Source organism: Penicillium coprophilum, assembly GCF_028826855.1.
Source record: "Penicillium coprophilum strain IBT 35676 chromosome Unknown utg000004l_segment0_segment0, whole genome shotgun sequence".
NCBI lineage: Eukaryota > Fungi > Ascomycota > Eurotiomycetes > Eurotiales > Aspergillaceae > Penicillium > Penicillium coprophilum.
In genome coordinates, this window is record NW_026622723.1 from 7,472,046 (window position 1) to 7,494,357 (window position 22,312).

Consider the following 22,312-nt stretch of genomic DNA (forward strand, 5'->3'; position numbering starts at 1 on the left):
TATATCTCAAGATGTTTAATACTCACTTATACACAGAGCTTTACTGGCTTTATAATCTAAAGGAAAAAAATTGGTTTCAGGAAAATCCCTATTGCCAGGTAACAAGCTAGGAAACCGATACAGATATATCAATCGTTACAGTTTCGTTAACTATGCAACTAGGAGCACAAAAATCAATATTAATTTGTAGAAATAAACGCGGGATCTGCAATGAACAATCTTGAAGGTTGTATTATATTAATTGGATGTCGGGGCTTCGGACATGAATGTATGGACATTTTGAGCCACGGTGGTTATATCCTCATCATATTGACAGCTAATTGGGATTGCCTTCCATCATTTTCACCAACATTAGTGATCAAAAACACTTGATGCATATAGCAGATCTGCTATCTCGAAGTTTCGCGCGCCCTGCCGTGGTCCTAAACCTTCGATATTAGCTCTTAGGGTGTATTCTTCCTTCCACTTTTCCTCGTGCTCCTAAGCTCCTAAATTGCTTAGTTCCTTGGTATTTAGTTATTATCCTATCCGTTACGCTAGATACTGAGTTACCCAGAATAAATCCCTATATCGGTCACTATATAAAGAGGGGAATGTTTAAGGTAGTATACTCTGCGGTATATAGGTTGATTTAGTAGTTGTAATATAGCTTTATACCTCGTATAATATATAAAGCGAACTAGGGTAGTAAACTAAGGAGTTGATTAGGGGAGGTGTAGGAGTGTGTATTCTTGATCTATACACTGCTCACTGCATATAACCTCTAAAGCACTGATCTAGCATAGATGGTGGGAAAGTAGTATGCGTATAGTAGTGGGAGCCATGCTTCCCCATTTTTATATATATTGGCCCTCGGCATCAGCCCTCAAGTTTTCACGGATGCACCAGCTCCTGAGGTCCTACCAAGTATTTGCTTTTATCTCCCCAATCACTTTTGAATGACATCGAATAAATAGGGGCTCTTACAAAGGCTCATTGGGCTTCTATTACTTGATATAAGTGCTGATGTATACCACCCGTTAGCCGGCCGCCCGAAACACGCAGTGAATGCGATATTTTTTAAACTCGTATTGCAACCCCGTCGTTATTCGATTTCATTGTCCGCTTTCAAATTCGATATAGTACATCAAAAATATTGAAAGCAGCCTACATTGTCATGGTATCGAGAATTACGTTGCTCAAAGCCTGGAATACACGTCGCAATCGTAACAAGATAAAGGACTTTGCTAAAGCCCCCAAAATGCAAAATATCACCTTGAAAGTACAAAGCTATTGGAAACTTATGTTACTCGGACCAAGTTCCAGTGCGTATAAGAGGAAGAAATCTTGGATGCAGGATATTGTCGTCATAAAACATTCGTAAGATGTTTGAGGAATTCATACGATCTATGAAATTTTGATGAAGCTCTTTCAAGTATGGTGAATGCACATTAAAATGCAATACTGCATATGTAACAGGAGTAGTTAGATATCAGGTGTAGCAAGCATCTACCGATTTTCTATTCCATTCCGGACGGTTTCAGTCTCTTTTCACACGATCCTCACTTATGTTGACACGCAGATAATCACCTTTTGTCTTATCTCATTCAAATTCACCCAGACACATATTCTGCTCGATTCGTCTGCACTCCTTTCTTCTTCTATCCATTTCTACTCCTCCTCCGCTCTTGACTTTCAACTTTCAATGACAAACTCCCCTGTTCTCATAAAGCCTCCGGTGTGAAAAGCGGATTAACTACGGACGATCTCAAAGGGTCAAATCTGCTGGGTAGGTTGTATTTTGATTGCAGGAAAGTATCTTGATGATATTGATGGAGGACCTACTCGAGGTATATGGACTAATCCCACCCATTCTTTAGACAGCCATGCCACCTTCCCGCTATCAATACGGCAATAAGTCCAAGGAGCAGGTCAAACCTGCTAATCAGGACATCCGCCAGTATTATAACCCAGATCTACCACCTTATGGTCCTTGGAAACTTTGGCAAACCAAGCCAGAGCTTCCTTCTGCTGAAGAGGTCCTCGGGACAGATGTACCGGGAGACGTTGTTGCTCTTGCCCCTAACTGTATTTCGAGACCTTGGGCTTCCAAGGAAAGATACCTAGAGGCCCACTATGCATTGATCCGAGAAGATTCAATTGCACCACTTCGAAATGCTGTAGGCCGGGTTCGCGCCGACCCTTTCATGAGAGATACTCCGGATATCTCCATCTATGAGAAGGTAAGTGCTCTTCTCCCCGCAACGTTCCGTCGGCTTGTCAATTGCAGGTCTCTAATCTTTATTCTTTCTACACCAAAGGTCTTCGTTATCGGTGTCACCCTAGCCCGCTCGGGGTTCGCGTTGCACATCCAGTTCTCTACTCGCCGCGCGGGCAAAAACATTGCCTGGACATACTCTAACCGCCTTAATCCAGGGACGCTTGTTGCCCTCACCCCCAAGCACAATGCATTTATGAGCAAATGTGCCGTTGCTGTTGTGGCCTGCCGGCTCCTTGAAGGGGTCGAAAAAGACCCCCTGAGATTGATATATTCTTGGCCTCGCCCGACGATATCGAGATAGATCCACAGTGAGTTGAATGATAAATTGTCTACCCTCAAAGATACGATGATACTGAATATCATGTCTGTCTAGGCAAGAATGGATCATGGTTGAGGCTCGAGCCGGATATTTTGAGGCGAATCGACACACCCTGACAGCGCTGCAAAAGTTGTCAAAGGAAAGGTCAGGCTACAAATCATTAAGTTTGAAAAGCCCATCTGACTTTTGTCTAGCTTTCCGTTGAATGAACAAATCTGCAGCTTGGCAGGGGACATTGATGCACCGGAATACATCACCGCTGCGCCATGCATGGACTTCACGGCATTGTCTGAAGTCTCTGCACTCGACATCACTGGAAAATATGACGTACTTGAGCGATGGCCCTCCCAGCCAACGGGAAAACTAGATTCATCCCAATGGTCAGCCCTAAACCGAATGTTAACTAAAAAGCTAGCCATCATTCAGGGCCCTCCTGGCACAGGAAAAACATTTACCTCGATCGCTGCTCTGAAGATGATGCTTTCAAACAAAGGGCCAAAAGACCCACCTATCATTATCACAGCCCAAACTAACCATGCTCTTGATCAACTGATTAAACATATCTCCGTGTTTGAGAAGAACTATGTCCGGCTGGGTGGAAGAACTACCGATCCTGAAATTCGCAAGCGCACACCTTATGAGATCAAACAGAGCCAGGGTCAATTAAAAATTGAGGGAGGTTTGATGAGTCCCATGTTAAAAAAGCAAAACAAACTCGCCGATCAGATTGAAAAGCTCCTAGAGCCATTTGCGCCATCGAACAGCAGCAAGCCCCTTGCAGCATCTCTATTTCGTGAGCACGGCATTTTGAGTGAAGAGCAGGTTAAGTCGTTGGAAGAAGTCGCACGCAAATGGCAGCAATCCAATGCCGCTGCAAACGCCGATCCTTTGATGGCGTGGCTTACAGACTCTGTGAGGGAGTTCGACTACAAATACGTTGGTGGATTTGGATTTATCGATGACGATATTGACCGGGAGTACGAGCAACTGAAGGAGATTGAAGTCGAGCATGGAATTTATGAGGAGGACTGGTCGGCTTTCACAACTCGCTTTTTCCCACTGTCGCCTGGTCTTTGTGGCTCCAACAAGGGCAAAATCTCTCAAGCCACGGTTGAAAGTCTGCTGCAAGAACAGGACCTTTACAAAATCCACAAAAGATATCGTGGTGCTGTCTATCTTTACCTGCGCAACAAACTGATCACTTTCCTTGGAGAGCACCTGCATAGCCTCGCTCAATCTTACACAGATTGCTCTGCCAATTTCCAAATTGGTAGGTTTGAGCGGGACTATTGTGTTCTCCAGGAGGCAAGGGTCATCGGCATGACCAGCACTGGTCTTAGCAAATACAGAGGACTGGTCTCGAGCTTAAATCCCCGAGTGATCTTGATAGAGGAGGCAGCAGAGGTACTCGAGGCTCCTGTTGCAGTTTCTTGTCTTCCATCGCTTCAGCATCTCATTCTTGTTGGTGATCATTTGCAGCTCAAGGGTCAATGTGCCGACTATGAACTATGTGGCCACCCTTTCTACCTCGATGTCTCCATGTTTGAGCGTCTGGTGACAAATAAAATGCCCTACGCCATGCTCCAGGAGCAAAGACGAATGGTGCCAGAAATCAGGAAGCTCGTGGCTCCCATATATGGGGACCTTCTGCGTGATCATCCATCTGTTGAGGACCACCCTTTAGTTCCTGGCATGGGAGGAAGACGATCATTTTTCTTCGATCACACCTCGCAGGAAAGCGCCGACAGTCTATTATCGAAAGTGAATGACTTTGAGGCATCAATGGTGGTCAATCTTCTCGCTTATCTTGTAATGAACAAGGTTCCAGCAGCCAGGATCACTGTCCTGACATTCTACAATGGTCAAAGGAAGTTGATCATGCGAAAAAAGGCACAAAATCTCAACATCGCCCAAACATACGTCAACATACTGACCGTCGACTCATACCAAGGAGAAGAGAACGATATCGTGATCCTCTCGCTTGTTCGATCCAATTATCATCGAGGTATTGGTTTTCTCGAACAGGAAAACAGAGTCTGTGTTGCCTTGTCCCGCGCCAGATACGGTCTTTACATATTCGGCAACGCACAATGTGTTAGCAAACACAGTAGTTTCTGGCATGCAGTCACCAATGTGATGTCTGAAGATGAGACAGATCCCCGTATGGGATCAGCTCTGCCCCTTTATTGTGAAAGACACAACCAAGAAACCCTCATTGAAAGTGAGTCCATCACATACCCAGCAATACCAATAGAGAACGGTAAAAAGAATCTAACTGTTTCTTCTAGCTCTCAAGGATTGGAACGCTATCACCGACGGTTGCAGCAAGCCTTGTGGTAAGGATCTGCCATGCGGACATCCGTGTCCACGTAAATGTCACGGGTGAGTTTCAAATACCAATATATTCTATTTCTTCAAACACTAATCTCAAGCGTCATCAGTTCTGAACATGACTGGGTCTCGTGCAAACAGCGCTGCCCTGAGATTCTCGAGTGCTGCAACATGCCATGCATTTGTGTGTGCTCTCCACCACACACTCATGATTGCTTATGTGGTATGGGCAAGGAAAATAAAACCCAGGTCTTTGACGACGGATACGATTGGGACGATATGGGTGAAGATGATGATTGCGAAGCAATGATCGGTCCAATTCCTCGGACTCGAGTCTCAGCCCCAGCCCGCACCCCCTGCCTTTGCTATTGTTGAAGACGAAGATAAATCGCGGTTTGCTGAGGGCGTGCGCAGATGGCAGGAGTTTGCACAGGGTGGCGCCATGGTGGATGACTATCGTCGGGCTAAGCTTCATGTTAGGGGAAACCGTCCTCAACAAGATGATACGCTAGTTGGTAAGGATATCACTACTCCCGTTGAAGGAGACCTGATCAATTTCGATGATAACCCTCGGCCTGGGCTTATTGCTGGAGGGAAACGTCCTCGAAGAGATACTGCGCTGGATGAACAAAACGCGGCTGCTTCAATTGAGGGAAATATGATCAACATTGACCATCACCGCCAGGCTGGACTTGTTGTCAGGGGGAAAATCCCTCGGAAAGATACTACGCTAGAAAAGCAGAATGCCGCTTTTCCGGTCGAAGGGGACTTGATCAACTTTGACGTCGATGATGATCCTACAGCCGAAGTTGCAGGTACGGGGGCAGACCAGCCTACGGCTCCGGCCAAGGGAGGCGCGGCTACATATGACGGCGCTGGTGATGATCAGGCTGAATCTACGAGTGAGATAGAAAGCAAGCCCCCTTTTTTCTTCGTTGAGAATATCATCGCATTCGAAGGAGATGATCACTTTCCAGTTGGAGAGAATTCAGGGGTAGAACTGCTTACTGCTGCAGTCGGGGATGACGATAATCTGACAGGCAGTTTGAGTCTAGTCGACACCTCGTACCCTGCTGAGGTCGATGAGCTGCTGTTCTCTCCCGTGGAAGGGGAGCTGATTGAGCTCTGTTAGATCGGCTGTAAATGACACTTTGCTACATGCTACAGTCTCTGCTTTGTCGGTCTTAGCAGTCAAATTGGGGCGGATAACACAAACAGGGAATGAGGTCTGAATTCATGAAATGAGAAAATAGAAAAGCACAAAAAGACAGAGATGTGCCATATCCACAAGCATCAAGGTATGCCTTGGAGTTGTCACTAGCCACAAATCAATGCAGCCAAGAAGATTCGACTCCAGATTTGCTCGTATATGCTTGTTATTTGAAGGTCTGCTCATAGATAACTTGATATGTCCATTCGAGATCACTCGCTTGGAAGATTCCGAGATAAAATCTCAAAAAAGTCTTCCAGGGCTAGATATAATAAACAGTGAGTCATCCACCAGGAGACCATGAGATCATGAGATCATGAGTAAATACATTATGTTCCAAAAAAGCTTCAATATATACAAACATCAAAAGCGTAGTATTAACATCAAATCATAGTCATATACTCTTCCAAGCTCTGTCCAAGAACATTAATAAACGGCCACTGAGTATTTGTCCCAAATAACCTAGCCCATAACTTAAGAACAGCCAATCCCAAAGAAGCCGGTTCCAGATCTGGCGGTGCCTCGCCATCATCTGTATCAATAGACGAATATGCCTCCTCAATGATGCAACGGGTCCAGCGTAAAATCCGGGTTTCGTTTTCTGTGAGATAATTTTTAGCTGATAGACCTCACATCCAGCAGGCAGGATGTAGACATACCACTCAAAGACTGATCCGGTCCCGCCTCAGCAATGGTAAACAGCCATTTGCTTAGCAATACTGCACATTCAATGCTAGCTAGCGAGTGCCGAACGCTCCAAAAGAAGGCTTGACTCCGAGCGATGTGATCTATGCCCAGGCGCACGGGGATGCTGAGGGCATGAGCGGCGTATATAAGTGCCGGAATGAGACGATAGCTTCGTTCTGGCCGGGGTGAGCGGCGGAGTGCCGTCGCTATTATTGTCGGGTCGCGGGTTTCGAGGCGGCGGTGAGGACCGAGATTCAGAGATAGGCGGACGTATGCGAGCCCCAGGAATGCACTGGAGGTAAATGGGATTGGACCGTTTGCGTTCTGCGGATCTAGACTGGATTCTGGGGCTTGTTGCCACACGGAGGTCCAGGATCGGAGAGCTCGTCTATGAAACAGGTTGTTAGAGTTGGATTTGGGGGACATTTGTGAGTAGTGGACTTGCTCTAATTTATTCAGTTCCTCTGTTGGGAGAGTCGTGGATTGGTTTCCGTTTGGTAACGATAGCTCACTCACGAGGTGGATTCGTTGTAGGAGTCCGTGCAGGAGGATATAGTTACCCAATGGCGCGGGAATAGGGTCTAGTGGTATGGCTGATCGGGACTTTTGCAAGAGAAGTGTTAATGCGTCTTGGAAGAACAGCTGTTGGGGGCCTCGTTCTCTTTGGGCTGCTTCCCATTCCGCAGCGGTGCTGGCGGTCCATTCGACGGTTGAGCATGGAAGACGCAGGTGTATCTCATTACTGCGCAGAGATGGATAAGCATTGTATGCAACGCTGTGAACATGTATAAAGCAGAATGCAATCAACTTTGTACGCCGCGCGGATTCTTGGTCTGCCCATTCGTACCAGTCGAGCGGTGTGCGTGGATCAGAGCGTATTGTATCTTCTGTCAGACCAGCCTCGCGGAGATGCCGAACCAACAAGCCTTGAAGATGAAAGGCTTCTTGTACCAGCCTCGCACTTTCCCACGTAGAGTAGCCCATCAGGATGAGAAGGCAGCGAGTAATTTCAATTTGTTTCCAAACAGCAGTTCTTTCCGCTGACACCTGTGGTTGTGTAAGAGATTGATCAAAGTTGGAATAAGGTGATATCCCTAGCGGTACTTGAGAGCCTGAATTGTAACTTGGCTTGGCTGGAAAACGGGGCTCTCTCGACATTCGTTCAAATAGAACAGCTTTGGAAACGTGGAATATTCTTTCTGCATTGCGGTGCTCAAATCTATACTGAGCTCCAATCGTCATGATAGCAAGAACCACCTCGGGGGCGCGATCATTGATATTGAAAGTTGGGATGTGCATAAATGGAAGATGTGGGTGGAATCCTTCAAAATAGGATGTGAGGTACCGAGTCAATGTGTGACGAGACGGCAGTACGAAGTCCGGAATGACATGGCGAAATTCTTCGAGAGATGCCGCAAGCCGAAACCGTTGGTCTTCGGTGACATTGAATCGTGACGGCCTTTTCGCGTTTTGGGGTGGTTCTAAAGCATTGTCAGTGATATACAAAAGATAAGCACTATACGGTGTTATATACCAGAATCAGACAGGGTTCCTAGGCTTTGGTCGCCCCTCGGCACAGATGGAAGCCATGATCTGAATGGTGAGTCCCCTCGGGAGCCTTCTCCACTTCTTCTACGCCGCTCGTGGTGCTCTTGGGTCTGTCGGACTGTCTCTCTCAGGTCTTCCAGATTGACCTCCTGTGTCTGAGATCTTTCGCCTTCGCTAGGAACCCATTCCCCCGGCAAGCCAATGGAATCCAAGAAGTGGGTAAATTCCTGGAAATGATTCAAATCTTCAGGCAAGTAGGGCATCGGTTGTGCTATTATTTCGTGTCAGATCAATATATCTCCAATGATAGAAGTCGGGCCAAAAGGGGACGAGCAGATGTTTCATGGGACATAACGAAGTATATGACTGAGCAAATATGAAAGTGAAACGCACCTGTAGGTCGGTAGTCACCTGGGAGAAGCAGCTGGGCAGCTTGAAGCATATCCGGGTCATGTACCATACCCGTATGCGGGTCAATGGCAGGGTGTGGAGCTGCAGTAGCAGCAGGCAGCATGCCGGCATTGTGATGCTGCTCTAAATAAGGTGTGTTCTGTGACCCACCCCATTGGTGCACAGCCGATGATCCTGCAAGGGGTCCCACCGGTACGGAACTAGGTGGTGTATCATATTCCGGGGGAATCGATGCCGGCTGATGTGTTGGCTGGAAATCCGGCTTCGTCGTTGGCTCGGGCGGCGTCGGTGAGTTCACGCTATCTTGATGTGATATACGTGTGTGACGCTTCAATAGGTCCCTTCTAGTAAAGGCCGCCCCACAGAAGCAGATGAACGGCTTCTCTTTGGTGTCTTTATCTGAGTTAGCATTAGCTGCGGGGGTATCCCCGGAAAATTGCTTACGAGTGCGAATGTGTCTCTCCAAATGCTCAGTTCGTCGGAAGCTCCGACCGCAGTGTATGCAGATACGAGCCCTTGCTCCACGAGCACCCCTGTGCGGCTGGGGTGATGGGGACATTGGAACATTGGGGGATGGAGAACTTGGGGAAAATGATGCCTTACTGAAGTGGATGTGGGAGATTCGACCCCAACTGCTCCAACTTGGGGCCCGCCGGGACCTTTCGGCCCGCGATAAGCGATAAAGGTGGGGTTGGCCTCGGCAGATTTGGAGACACGGGAGGTATAGGACTTGCACATTCAGATATATTTCGGTATCTTTGAATCCTTGCTCTTCGCTAGCAACATGTTTCCTGGTGTTGCAGTAATTACTGGTGCAGGTGGAACTGGTTGGTCAAGTCACCAAAATACGAGTATCAATCACTCACTCACATGGCACAGGAATCGGTGCTGCAACTACAAAAGCCTTTGCTGCAGCTGGGTGTAAGCAAATCGCTATCACAGACCTCAATGAAGATTCTCTACGCCAAACGGCAGAAGTCATCACATCAACATATCCCGACGTTCGACTACTGGTAAAAGCCGGGAACGTGGCAGACGACCAATTCGCAGATTCATTCATTGGTGCGGTTGTACAAGAATTCGGCCGCGTAGACTATGCCGTGAACTGTGCAGGTGTCCTTGGTAAGTCTCGACGCTCGACAGAGACATCACTTGAAGAATTCGATCGCGTCAATAACATCAACTACCGAGGCTGCTGGCTCTCATCTCGCGCAGAGCTCAGGCAAATGGTCATACAAAGTGAATTACCTAGCCATGATGTCAACCGTCCACCTCAGCGTGGTGCTATTGTAAATGTCGCCAGTCAACTTGGCATTGTTAGCCGCCCGGGTGCTCGTAAGTGTTGTCTTCTACCCGTGAAACACCTTATTGATAGTGAGATAGCGGCATACTGTGCATCGAAAGCTGCTGTCATTGGAATGACACGCGCAGATGCGATTGACTATTCTAAAGATGGGATTCGAGTCAACTGTGTATGTCCGGGTGTTATTGAAACGCCACTGGTAATGGAAAAGCCTGAGGTCCGTGACGCCATCATGCCAGCAGTACAGACCGCACCGATGAAGAGAATGGGTCAGCCAGCAGAAGTAGCTGATGTAATTCTTTTCCTATGTTCAACGCAAGCATCTTTTGTACAGGGCCATGCCATGGTGGTTGATGGTGGATATATAACGGTCTAGCCACATGAGCTGTGACAGGATATAGGGAACACAATTCGAATTCTTAAATGCTACAGACGCAAATTAGTGCCTAGTTTCTGTCTGTAGAGTAATGCATCTTCCTCCAGTCAAAATGAGTCTCCCATACATGCCCAGCTCGCAGGACCTTCTCTTCCTGCCATAGTCCACCAACAATCTGCATCCCAACTGGCAGCAAGACCTGGTTATCTTCCTTTGCTGGGGCAGAGCCGACAGGAATAGTTAGTGCCGGGTGACCCGTCACATTAAAGATCGCAGTATTTATTGTAAGACCCATACTGGGCTTGAGGGAATTCAGTGGGAGTTCCCGCTTTCCATGTTGAGGGGCAACGACTGGCGTTGTAGGCATTACCAGGATATCAAACTTCTCAAACAGTGCTTCATACTTGTCACTGAGAAGTCGTCCAATGTTGACAGTCTTGCCGTAAAGACCAGGGAATTGCTTCGTTAGATAAAGACCGTTAATGATTACGTTCTTCGTGGAAGGGAATGCCCTTTGGAAACCATCATCAGTCCACGGAAGTCGCGCACCATCCATTTCACTCATGTAAAGCCCTCTTCGGCCTGTATTTTGGCCCAGAAGAGTCTGCGCCCCGGCGATTCGCTGCTGAATCGTCCAGATCGAGGGCCCGTGAAGATGCTCGGGAATAGATACTTCCTCGATTGTTGCGCCCAGATCTTTGAATTTCTGGGCGGCAGTCAATACTGCGCCCTTAACATGGGGGTCCACAGCGCTGTGGGTAAATCCTTCAATAAGAATGCCGATCTTGAAGCCGTCAAGTGTGTTCGGATTCTGCTGAATCGCCGCAAATGCAGTAGAGTCTGGTTTCGAGCTACCGAGAGCCCGATCATCGATACCATCATATCCACTGATAACATCCAGACATGCTGCAATTTCAAGTGTTGTTCGAGCCAGCGGACCAGCATGGTCATTCACGGCATCGCCGCTAGCAATTCCAGTGTAGGGAACGCGCCCATAGGTGGGCTTAAGCCCGACGCCTAGAAGTAGTTTAGCTCACAGACATACACTATGAAGGAAGAGCAAAATCTTACATCCACAGAACGCAGCGGGAACGCGTATACTGCCACCCTGATCACCCCCAATCGTAATGTCCACTATACCAGCGGCGACCAGCGCTGCACCGCCCGAGGTACTCCCGCCTGCTGAATAGCCCCTCGCATGTGGATTCTCCACCGTACCCTGAGCGCTAGTATATGAGGAAGTAGAATGACAGAGATTCTCACACGTCGATGTGCCATGGATATCCGCACCAGCCTCGAGCAACCGCGTAACTACAGTTGCGTCCGTAGTCGGTGTCCAGGAAGGAATGATATCGCTTCCTAGAAGCTGCGGTACACCCGCAACCGCAATAACATCTTTCAAACTGACGGATTTGCCTGCCAGTGGCCCTCCTTCGGGATTACCCCGAATCAAAAAGCGGTGTGCCCAGGCTTGTCCGAAAGCCTGTTCTTCTGAACTTGGCCGACGCACATTCTGCCGTGGATACTTGGTCTGGTCGGGGATTGGTTGGTAGTCTGGTAATGCAGCAACACTTTCGGCGCAGTCGTGGACTGCTGCGAGAAGAGTATGGAAATCTTGCGCTTCGACTGGGTCGATGGTCAGGCCGAGCGGCTTAAGAAGGGCTTCCGCATCACCCGGTTTGACTGGGTTGTTCCTATGGCAATCTTCAGTCTATGATGCAGTCACGAAATATCAAAAGACTTACTCTGAAATATTTGTGAAAAGAACTGACATGATTAATCGGCGACACTCTTGGATACGCTGACGGCGGCCCCAGGGGATGTCGCGATTTATGAGAAATCCTCATTGTTAGATTTCTCTCCTGATCCTTCGTTATTCTCCAACATTGTATATCTTGGAGTCCACTCAACTGGGTCTCATTGCCTGGAGACAATGCCTACCCCAACAACCCCAATTGCGTTGGAGACATCTCGGCATTGTGAATGAAGTTCACAAGATAACGGAAATGTTGTAAACAAATGTCTGTCATCGGGTCGATCACTATATCAGTGAAACAGTGGAGGTGGAATCGTCGGTCAGTCGGTGATGTCGCCGACGGCTCGTCTTCCCCGCATTCGGTTGGAGCTCACCACAACCTTTCCTTCGACAATTTTTCTTCCAAATCCGAACCTTTGAGCAATGGCACCAAAGCGAGTTCTCATTACATATGGCGTGGATGTTGACGCTATAGCCGGCTGGCTCGGCTCCTATGGTGGAGAGGATTCCACAAATGATATCAGCAGAGGTAGGTTTCAATGTTTGATTTCTAGAAATTTGCTGACTATGGTATAGGATACTGGGCAGGAACAATTGGGACCCAACGGTTACTGAAATTGTTTAAAAAATATGATATCAAGACAACATGGTTCATCCCCGGCCATTCCCTCGAGACCTTCCCGGAGGATATGGCGGCAGTCCGCGACGCTGGCCACGAGATCGGCCTCCACGGTTACTCCCACGAGAACCCAACAGACATGTCGCTAGAGCAGCAGCGTGATGTGCTCGACAAAACATATCGGATGTTGACCGAATTCGTTGGAAAGCCCCCTCGAGGAAGTGTGGCACCTTGGTACGACCACAGTCTTGAACCTAGGATGCATAAGCCGTACTAATGAAATTCAAAAAGGTGGGAAACAAGCAAAGAAGGAGCCCAACTCCTCCTCGATTACGGCATCGAGTACGACCATAGCATGAGTCACGAAGACTGCCAGGCCTATTACCTTCGCACAGGCGACATCTGGACTAAGATCGATTACAAGCAGAAGGCCGAGACTTGGATGAAACCTCTTGAGCATGGTCCCCAAACAGGGATTGTGGAAATCCCGTCCAACTGGTACCTTGATGATCTACCGCCGATGCTGTTCATCAAGAAGGCTGCCAACAGTCATGGCTTTGTCAACCCGCGGGACGTGGAGGACATGTGGCGCGACCATTTTGACTACTTCTATCGTGAGTATGATGAATTTGTTTTCCCGATTACTATCCACCCGGATGTTTCAGGAAGACCTCATGTGTTGCTGATGCATGAAAGGTATGATTTGATGATAACGTTGCGTGCAGTATGACTTGGGACTAACCTTCGATAGGCTTATTGAACACTTTAAGAAGCACGAGGGAGTGGAATTTGTGACGATGGAACAGGTTTGCGACGACTTCAAGAAAAGGAACTCTCCTCCGCCTGGGGCTTTGATGCCAGCGAAGGCTGGGGCGATGTTAGAGGAGCCACTAGATGTCATAGAAGCTATGAAGCGTATACCCTAACGCTTCTTAATTTGACCACACATGACAGTATCTACCCTGGCCTATGATACATATGTGCGGTTAACCATCCGTCACCCAACATGACTTCTACCCCAAATTGGTATCTCGGACCAATTAATTGTTATACAGCTATCGGATTGGTTAAACTGACTTGAAGATCTATTTCCACGTCTCTATTAATGTCTACCCCAATGAAGATAACTACATCTTACATACCCCAACTATGTATACCCCAAATCGACCTGGTGCTATCCAATCATCCAATCATACTCCCATCACGGATAAGGCGCAAATCATTGGCAGGCGTGGTGATAAGGAAATGACGGGCATTCTGTTCATTACAAGCTCCAGAAATGTTGTAACATCGCGTATGATAGCTGTGTCGATGCTCAATGTATAATTTCTGTTATCCATCTGCATCATCATTTCTCCTTGCTTGGTACGATAGTCATTGGCGGTGTTAAATGCAAGATCACGCATAGCTGGTTCCCATAGCTTGAGCTTGGTAATACCTGCATGGCTGTCGTGATTATTGAACAGTACGAAGTGTGTGCAGCCCTGATAAGGATATATCCAATAACGAACAAGAACAAGAACATGCATTAACCCTTACCCTGACTAGACTGAACAGCCACACTACAGACCACATCTCAATCGAGTCTTCGACCCCTCACCACATCCCAGCCGCCGTACTCCGTACTCGTAACGGTGTTTATCTCCGCCGGAACTTCTGCTTTCTCCTGTATGATCACCGACATACGTGAGTCGAAATTCCATCCGATGCTTCAGTATCTTCGGGTGATGTTGGTATTATACCCCCTCCCACCCATTAGCTGATGTACGCCTGCAAATAAATTGCTTCGGCAGCAGACTCAGCTGATTATTATCGGCTGTTTGCTCAATATTGCCAGTGTCGTGCACGGGGATATCTTGGCGCGTTTTGTCTTGGCGTATCAAGCTGTTTCTGCACTGGCGCTTTTGGCAGGAATATAACTCCGTCGATCTGTATTCGAGATAATTGGAGGGATAATATGAACGGGTGTGGCTTTGCTCGGCAAAAGTTGAAGATTTATAGGGGAAGGTCCACGGGTAAGATCTATTGGCTCCGGGAGTTGGCGGTATGAAGATTGGGATAGAAAGATAAGGGTCTGGACATCATGGACCTCGGGGGTATAACATGGTGACATACTAGAACATAAATGTGGTAATTCATGGTCTACTTCGTACTCCACCTGCTCTCTTTCTCTTGACCTCTTCTCTCCTTCTCTCTTATATATCACATACATCAAATCCCCACCTGGGTATCCGTTATCTTACCATACCACAACATCGCCATACCAGAAGATGGCCGGCAAACTTGCCCTAGTCGTCATATTAATGCACTCAATCCCAATCCTCGCACTCCCTACCTACGAAGTCCCAATCACATCCAAATCCCTTACGTCACCCCACAATAAACGATACTACTTCCCAGAGACCCTACCCGATGAAGACGAGCTCAAAGCAATAAAAGAAACAGTCATGCGCGAAGCAGGGTTTGTCACTTCATCAAATCCATACCCGGAGTCTGGACCGATGCATAAAATGGAGACGGAGCTTCGAAAAGCACATCCGAATCCGGATGCAGCGATCGACACGGCTGCGCCGGCAAAACCGGCTAGATACACACAAGACACAGAGCTGAAGCACTCGCAGTTCCGATCCCGTCTGGAAGAGTCTGAGACATTCGGGTCGGATGAATACGAATACCCGATTTACTGGCCGCCGTTTGGATTCTTTGTTGTCTCTGCTGCGATTGTGTGCCTCGTTACCATCTTGAAGGGGATCCGCGCGAAGTGAGAATGGGCCATGTGGCTGTCGGATTAATTTTGTTGAATCGGTTACCTCGTTCGCTTCCTTTCTTGCCCTTCTCGAAATGAAGGTATGGGTTTTGCTAGGGTTATGCGATTGCCTCGGCATTGAGAGCTCCGTCCTTTCCCCACTCGGTCGGAGGCTTGTTTGATTACTGTGGGACTGCAGCAGTCCCGCCATTGAATCGACCCCAAATCGATCATTGCCCAATTTGGGATTCCTTTGACGAATTGGTGGAATACAAGAAATGGAGGAGTAATAGCTCTTTCAATAAGGGCTTGGGTGTACATCCTGCATGATACGCCCGACCATGCATGACGACTCGAATGCTGTCATCTAGCTGGAATCATCCTCCCATCCCGACTTGCGACAAGCTATGAGAATGTCATTTGAGGGAGGGAGATATTGGGCGTGGCATGTGTATGTGGGCGGAATGGAATATCAGGCGCTTCATGGCCGAGACTTGCTGAACAGACGATAAGCAACTTGGGCATTGAAGATGAACGGGGATGTTCGGATTCAAGACATTCCATTTGCTTCTGTGGAATCATAGAGTGCGTTTGCCAGTGTCAAAGGGCTAGTGCATGTTTGTTTGCTCTAAATACAAATGCCTCGATGATGACTACATTAAAAAGGAGGCGCGATGGACCTGCATGGCGGACACAGCACAAAGCCCCTGAGCTAATGGTATATTAAAAAAAAAAAAGCTCTAGAGAATCTGAAGTAATGCCGCAATCATTCTCATTTTCTATCACAAGCATAAATTCTGACGATATGTGCCATCCGAGATGGAATAGAGGTAAGATTACAAGACAGAAAGAATGTGATAACAGATGCATGTGCAATGTAGCAGAACGACAAGAAGGCAACCGAGGACGCCACACTGGTGCGAGAGTAGTCCATGATAATCTTGGAATAGATGGTGATAGTGAAGCCTCCCGGCCAGAAAAATGATGATTACATTGATGTGTCTCTCGCTCTCTCTCTCTTTTTGCATCCCCGCCCCGAGGAATGAGCGGGGGATAACCAAGAACAGGTAATAGACAAAGCACGGTAACAATGGATATGTACGCGAGAGATTCTATAAGATAGGGAATATGAAAAAGAAGAAAGCAACAGCGCTGTTGCTCTAAGAGTCATCGACAAGACGCTTCTGGGTCCAAGCACGCTGGGCCCCATCTAGAAGAACATCCATCTGTCCGCTGTTCTCGCACATGCCGCGGAAGAGGCCTTCTTCTTTGTTGATGAGGGTCCAGGGGTGGTCGTACTCGATGACGCGGCCGTGGTCGAGGACAAGGACCTTGTCGTAGTCGATAATGGTCTGGAGACGGTGCGCGATCGTGATGATTGTGCTATTGCTCAATTCGCGGAGGGTCTCTTGGATCTTGGCATCGGTGGCGTAGTCGATGGATGCAGTTGCTTCGTCCATCATCAAGACGCGTGGGCTCTTGAGCAGGGCACGAGCGAGGCAGAGGAGCTGTCGCTGGCCTTGGGAGAGGTTGGAGCCGGATTCCGAGACTTGGCTCTCGAGGTTGTTGAAGATGTTTTTGTTGTCGACTACTGTCACTGTGCTGCTATTCACGCCATTGGCGTTGCCGTTCGCTTCCGTGGCGGTGAGGGAGCTCGAGGTTGTGGGAGTTGCAGTGCCCGAGGTGCTGGATCCGATTAGGTGCACGCGGCGGAGGGCTGTGAAGATCTGCTCGTCGCTGAAAAGGCTGAATGGATCCAGGTTGGTGCGGAGAGTGCCTGTAAACAGAGTAGGATCCTGGGGGACAATGGTGATTGCCTCACGCAGGTCGCGCAGTCCAATTGACCCGATATCAACGCCGTCAATGATGATCTGACCCGCCTCGGCTTCGAGGCCGCGGAAGAGAGCCAGCGCAAGAGAACTCTTGCCAGCACCTGTGCGACCCACAATGCCGACCTTCTCACCGGCCTTTACAGAGAACGAAACCTCCTTGAGAACCGGGTCCAGATCGGGCCGGTACCGGGTACTGTATTTATTGAACTCGACCGCACCTTGGCTGGGCCAATTGGAGGCAGGTCGTGATTCTTTGATAACAGAAGCTGCTTCCTGGTCCACGTCAAGATATTCTCTCACACGCTCGACAGAGTTCATGTTTTGCTGGACCTCGGAGTACAGACGCACAAGCCAGAGAACATTCTCTGTGAATGTAACGGCGTAGGTCAACGAAAGACCAGCGGCACCTGCATCAATCTTTCCAACATTTAACAACACAAAGGTGGCCGAGAAGAAGGCGACCAGAGCACCAGTCCAGTCGACACGGAGAGCGAGCCAGCGGTTGCTAGCCCAAAGGTAGATGTGCGGCCGGTTGTAAGCATTGATGCGGCGGTGGTTATCGATCATGAAGCGAGGACCGTCGCCATAGGCACGAATGGTGACGATACCATTCAGTGTCTCACCGAACTGCTGGTACAGCGGGCTACGCTGCACAGATTCCAGACGCTTGAGGTCTCGGGAAGAGTTCAAATAGACGGCACCGAGGGCAGTGTATACCATGGTGATGAACACACCAGCAATCAAGAATCCCGGCGTGATCCACGAAATCAGAATGACAATCATGATCACAGATGCCAGACTGTGGAGCATGCCGATAGCAACAGGAGCAACTTCCTGGTCGATGGCCTCAACATCCTTGGAGAACCGGTTCATCAGTTGTCCAAGAGGCGTCGAGTCAAAGAATCGGAACTTGGCGTGCATGACCGCCCTGAGAAGGCGATCGTGAATCTTCCATGATGCATGGAGCGAGCCCCAGAACAGAACAGCTTCCCGAGACAAAGAAATTGCAATATAGAGGAATCCCAGGAGTGCATAAACTCCCAAGTAATAAGCCACATTCACCTCGCCATCAGCCTCACTGGAAGAGCTTGCGCCAAGTTGGGGCAGACTCCAGCTGCTCACGCGCCCAACACTTCCAACGTTGAAAGTGGGGGCCTTGAGGTGAGCGGCGGCAGCGTACTGCCCGGCATCCTCATTTCCAACCTTGGAGGTATGGTAAGAGTTTGCCCACTGTCTAATCCAGAGGTTGGTAGAAACGGAACCCAATTGCTGCAAGCAGAACACCAGCACGGCACCGATCCAATAATACCATGGGCCCATGGCACGGAGGTACATGATGACGGTCGACCACTTGATACTACCAGTAGCCTTGGATTCAGAGAGCTTGGCCTTGTCTTCTTGGGCCTTTCCGTTCGCGGTGCCGTTCAAATCTTCATCCTCTGCTTCATGGTCCGATGCTGGCTGCGAGAGTCCACGGGAGCTGGCAAGGGACTCGGGTCGAGATTTGGTGAACTCATCGCCCAATGCACCAGTGGCGGCAACATCGCTGGGACGGCCCTGGGCGGAAATTCTGCCGTTCTCAAGTACCACAACATGATCAGATTGGGGAACAGTCAAACTGACGTTATGTGTGACCAAAATGCATGTGCGGTTCAACATTAGCGGGCCAGTAAGTGCTTGGCGGAATATGTGCTTGGCGGTGTGAGAGTCCACAGCAGAGAGGCAGTCATCCAGTAGCAAGTGGCGGCCACTGCTGTAGATAGCACGGGCAAGAGAAATTCGCTGTTTTTGGCCACCAGATAGACTGATGCCCTTCTCGCCGACGAGAGTCTGATCGCCAGCATCAAGGATAGCAAGGTCACGTTCCAGAGCGCATGCTTTTAGAACTGAACGATAGCGACGCTCATCATAGGGAGAGGCGAAGATGATGTTTTCCTTTACAGTGTCGTTGACCAACCACGCTTCCTGGGCACAGTAAGCAACACTTTCAACCAGGCCAGTTTCGGGGTCCACTGGGAGGTCTGCTCTGTTGGACATTCCACCTGGGAGATGAACATGACCCTCGAGAAGTTTCATTTCTCCAAGCAAAGCCATGAGTAGGGATGTCTTTCCGGATCCAGTGGGGCCAGCAATGATGTTAAGTTTACCAACAAGGAATTCGACGTCGATATTGATCAAGCGGAAGGCGTTCAAGTCGGCATCGGCTACAACATCTTGGTCCTCGGCAGTGGAAGTGCTCCAAGATAGGGTTGCCTTTTCAAGACCAATCTTGGCAGGTGTACCAGTGGTAGTACTATCACGGAGTTGATCGTATTTGCCCGTTTCCTCCTCGTTGAGGTACTTATCCACACGGTCTAAGGAAACCTTGCATTCCTGAACGTGAGCCACCATATCCGCAAGCTGATCCAAAGGCACACGCAGCAAGGAGAACATGGACAAGGCAGGGAAGGCGATTGAAGGGGTCAACTGTTTTTTCTCAACCACAGTGTACAAGAAGAAGGACATGAACGTGATGAGAATAGGCGTACCGTACCAAACGGTTGCGGCACAGGACCAGAGGATGTATCGTCTGCGCAGGGCTTTTAGTTCATTCTTGCGCTTCTCGCCGACAATATCCTGGAATCGTTGCTCCCAGGCAAAGTACTTGATGATGCGGATGTTTTGAAGGACTTCATTGGTGGCGTGGATACGGGCATCAGTGCCCTTCAAAATCTGATTCTGGACCTTGTTGAACTGGCGAGCGATGAAAAGGTTGATAGGCAGCATGAGGGCCATCAGGGCGATACCAGCAAATGAGCTGAAACCCATGATGTGGTAGAGCAGAACAACCGCCATTATGATCTGGACTGGCACACTTGCCAACAAGAAGTGGAGATAGGCGCCAACCTCGCTTACCTTGAACGAATCGATCGCCATCAAGTTGATGATTGTGCCAACATTGGCCTGTGTAGGTTCCTCTGCTAGGGGATCTGGCTCCTTTCCAACCTCGGTATCATTTCCATTCGCGTCCTTCTTCTTGCGACCAAAGGAGAAGAGCTTCTTCTTCTTCTTCTTATCCTTGGGCAAGATTGGATCTTCTACGGCTTTCTGGGTAGCCTCCACAGAAGCGCCTGCCTTGCGGCGAAGAGCTTTGGCATATATTTCACCAATAATGATCGCACGGATTCTCACACCCATCTTGCGACCGATAAACAAGGCTTGTCCATCTGCTACGCCCTGGACCGTGGCGCAACAGAAAAGCAGAATGGCAAACAACCAAGCCGCATTCGGCGTGGTCGACCGAGGATCTTCGACGTACTCGAGGATAGCTTTCAGAAGTAGACTAGGCATGAAAACGAATAAATTGGCAAAGAGTGTCCAGGCACCCTGCTTTAGAATCGTCCCCATGAAGAACCGAAGCAGCTTCCATGCCAAAGAGCCTTTCATTTGTCTCTTGCGGAATTCTGCAAGCACGTTCGCAGCCTTCTGAGAGGGAGTCAGGTTCCAAACATCCGCAAGCTCCAGGGGCTGACGATAGCCCTTCATGACCAAAGGGTCGAGCCAGGAAAACGTCGCAAGAGAGAACAAACTGGCCATTGGATGCGTCGGAGGTTCCAATCCATCCTCTCGCTCAATCAACACTGGCTTATTGCCTCGGCGAGTGGTGAGTGCAATGAGCAGAAGCACGGTACTCAGAGTGAACTGAACGCTGCTGAGAATCAGGGCATTCCGAGACAAGGGATGGATTATAGCGGATCGGAAGACCATGATGTTGAACAACCACTGGAAGCTGTATAAAATTGCCGTATGGGTCCATAGTCTCGGGGCGGAGGAAAGATCCATAGTCGATAGCAAAAACCGGACCAGCACCAAGAAAAGGATATAGCCCCACGATACAAGCCCAGCTACGGCGGGAAGGGTTCCATGTCGGCCCCAGCCTTGAGTCGACAAAATGACAATATAGACCGCAACTTGTCCAATCAAAGCAGCGATTTCAAGTATTACAACGGCGATCTCTCCGCGTGGGCGATCGACCTCGACCTGAGAGTGTTCGTGTTGTACAGCTTGGGACAGAATCGTATCGGACTCGTTTTCCTGAGTCGCACTGGGGATCTCATCTTCAGAATCGTTGTTCGGGATGACCTTGTAAGCGATACGTTTTCGGGTGACGATATATCGATGAGCGAGGCGAAACAAGATCAGCAGCAGCGAAGCGCCGCAGACTGTGAGAGGAAGTAGAACCTGAAGAATGCTAGTACAATATATTGTGATCAGCATAAAATTTGAACGGTCGGGCTTATCCATTGGCGCAGACTCACTTGCGCTGGAAGCAACGAGACAGGTCGTCGATAGCCCAGACGGGACCTTGACATTGCGGCAACATGGTTGACCGCAAAGCTCGCAGAAAACTGAAGCTCTCGGACCTCGCGCGACTAGATCACACAGCTCTTGAGCTGGCGACTGCAATGAATGGATATTGCGATCGAGATTTGATTTTCGTAAACCCTTTAGCAACAATTATTTCACGGGATTGCCGGACAAGTGTGGCATCGCAAACTCGAGATGAACTGTGACGCTGTAATAAGGGTCCTGAGACCGAGGGCCGTTGAGGCAAACGAGCAGGGGGACTACTCAGATTCTGCGAAGCAAATGATCACCAAATATATTCAAGGTGTTGAGATATGATTTCTTTGGGGGAGGGGGAAAGAGAGAAAATGGCAAATTGTTCCAAAACCGGCGGTGGACGGACTTCCGGTCGAGAGTGACATTGGCCACCACCCAATTTTGTTGGTGGAGTGAGGTACCATATACCCATTAATAATCTTTCCGCATACGAGGTTTGATCACAATGCTATTATCGACTTAAACTCCTTTGGGAGCCCGAGGGGTAATTGCTCTTTCATCATTGGATTCAAGGATATGACTTGTCTCAGT

At 48.8% G+C, this 22,312-nt stretch overlaps 7 protein-coding genes across 7 annotated transcripts; 4 read left to right on the forward strand and 3 right to left on the reverse strand.

Moving 5' to 3' along the window:
* Positions 1–1,865: 1,865 nt before the first annotated feature.
* On the forward strand, positions 1,866–6,042 carry N7500_007251 (uncharacterized protein; the record flags this gene model as incomplete). The annotated part of the gene is made up of 8 exons (XM_056678395.1): positions 1,866–2,222; positions 2,301–2,474; positions 2,522–2,568; positions 2,634–2,723; positions 2,774–4,800; positions 4,868–4,915; positions 5,021–5,133; positions 5,251–6,042. The coding sequence occupies 8 exons, from the start codon at positions 1,866–1,868 to the stop codon at positions 6,040–6,042; spliced, it is 3,648 nt and encodes a 1,215-aa protein (XP_056533395.1).
* Positions 6,043–6,503: 461 nt separating this feature from the next.
* N7500_007252 (C2H2-type zinc finger protein) lies at positions 6,504–9,325 on the reverse strand (the record flags this gene model as incomplete). Its single annotated transcript, XM_056678396.1, has 5 exons — positions 6,504–6,721; positions 6,780–8,288; positions 8,342–8,626; positions 8,749–9,159; positions 9,211–9,325. 5 exons carry the CDS (start codon positions 9,323–9,325, stop codon positions 6,504–6,506), a joined length of 2,538 nt encoding a protein of 845 aa, XP_056533396.1.
* Positions 9,326–9,550: 225 nt separating this feature from the next.
* N7500_007253 (SDR family NAD(P)-dependent oxidoreductase) lies at positions 9,551–10,445 on the forward strand (the record flags this gene model as incomplete). The annotated part of the gene is made up of 3 exons (XM_056678397.1): positions 9,551–9,593; positions 9,646–10,101; positions 10,150–10,445. 3 exons carry the CDS (start codon positions 9,551–9,553, stop codon positions 10,443–10,445), a joined length of 795 nt encoding a protein of 264 aa, XP_056533397.1.
* Positions 10,446–10,515: 70 nt separating this feature from the next.
* N7500_007254 (putative amidase) lies at positions 10,516–12,219 on the reverse strand (the record flags this gene model as incomplete). Its single annotated transcript, XM_056678398.1, has 3 exons — positions 10,516–11,462; positions 11,517–12,139; positions 12,191–12,219. 3 exons carry the CDS (start codon positions 12,217–12,219, stop codon positions 10,516–10,518), a joined length of 1,599 nt encoding a protein of 532 aa, XP_056533398.1.
* Positions 12,220–12,624: 405 nt separating this feature from the next.
* Positions 12,625–13,746, forward strand: N7500_007255 (polysaccharide deacetylase family protein; the record flags this gene model as incomplete). Its single annotated transcript, XM_056678399.1, has 4 exons — positions 12,625–12,730; positions 12,778–13,054; positions 13,112–13,516; positions 13,572–13,746. 4 exons carry the CDS (start codon positions 12,625–12,627, stop codon positions 13,744–13,746), a joined length of 963 nt encoding a protein of 320 aa, XP_056533399.1.
* A 1,344-nt stretch (positions 13,747–15,090) lies between these two features.
* Positions 15,091–15,585, forward strand: N7500_007256 (uncharacterized protein; the record flags this gene model as incomplete). The annotated part of the gene is made up of 1 exon (XM_056678400.1): positions 15,091–15,585. The coding sequence occupies one exon, from the start codon at positions 15,091–15,093 to the stop codon at positions 15,583–15,585; it is 495 nt and encodes a 164-aa protein (XP_056533400.1).
* A 1,141-nt stretch (positions 15,586–16,726) lies between these two features.
* On the reverse strand, positions 16,727–21,761 carry N7500_007257 (uncharacterized protein; the record flags this gene model as incomplete). Its single annotated transcript, XM_056678401.1, has 2 exons — positions 16,727–21,629; positions 21,697–21,761. The coding sequence occupies 2 exons, from the start codon at positions 21,759–21,761 to the stop codon at positions 16,727–16,729; spliced, it is 4,968 nt and encodes a 1,655-aa protein (XP_056533401.1).
* Between the last annotated feature and the right edge of the window lie 551 nt (positions 21,762–22,312).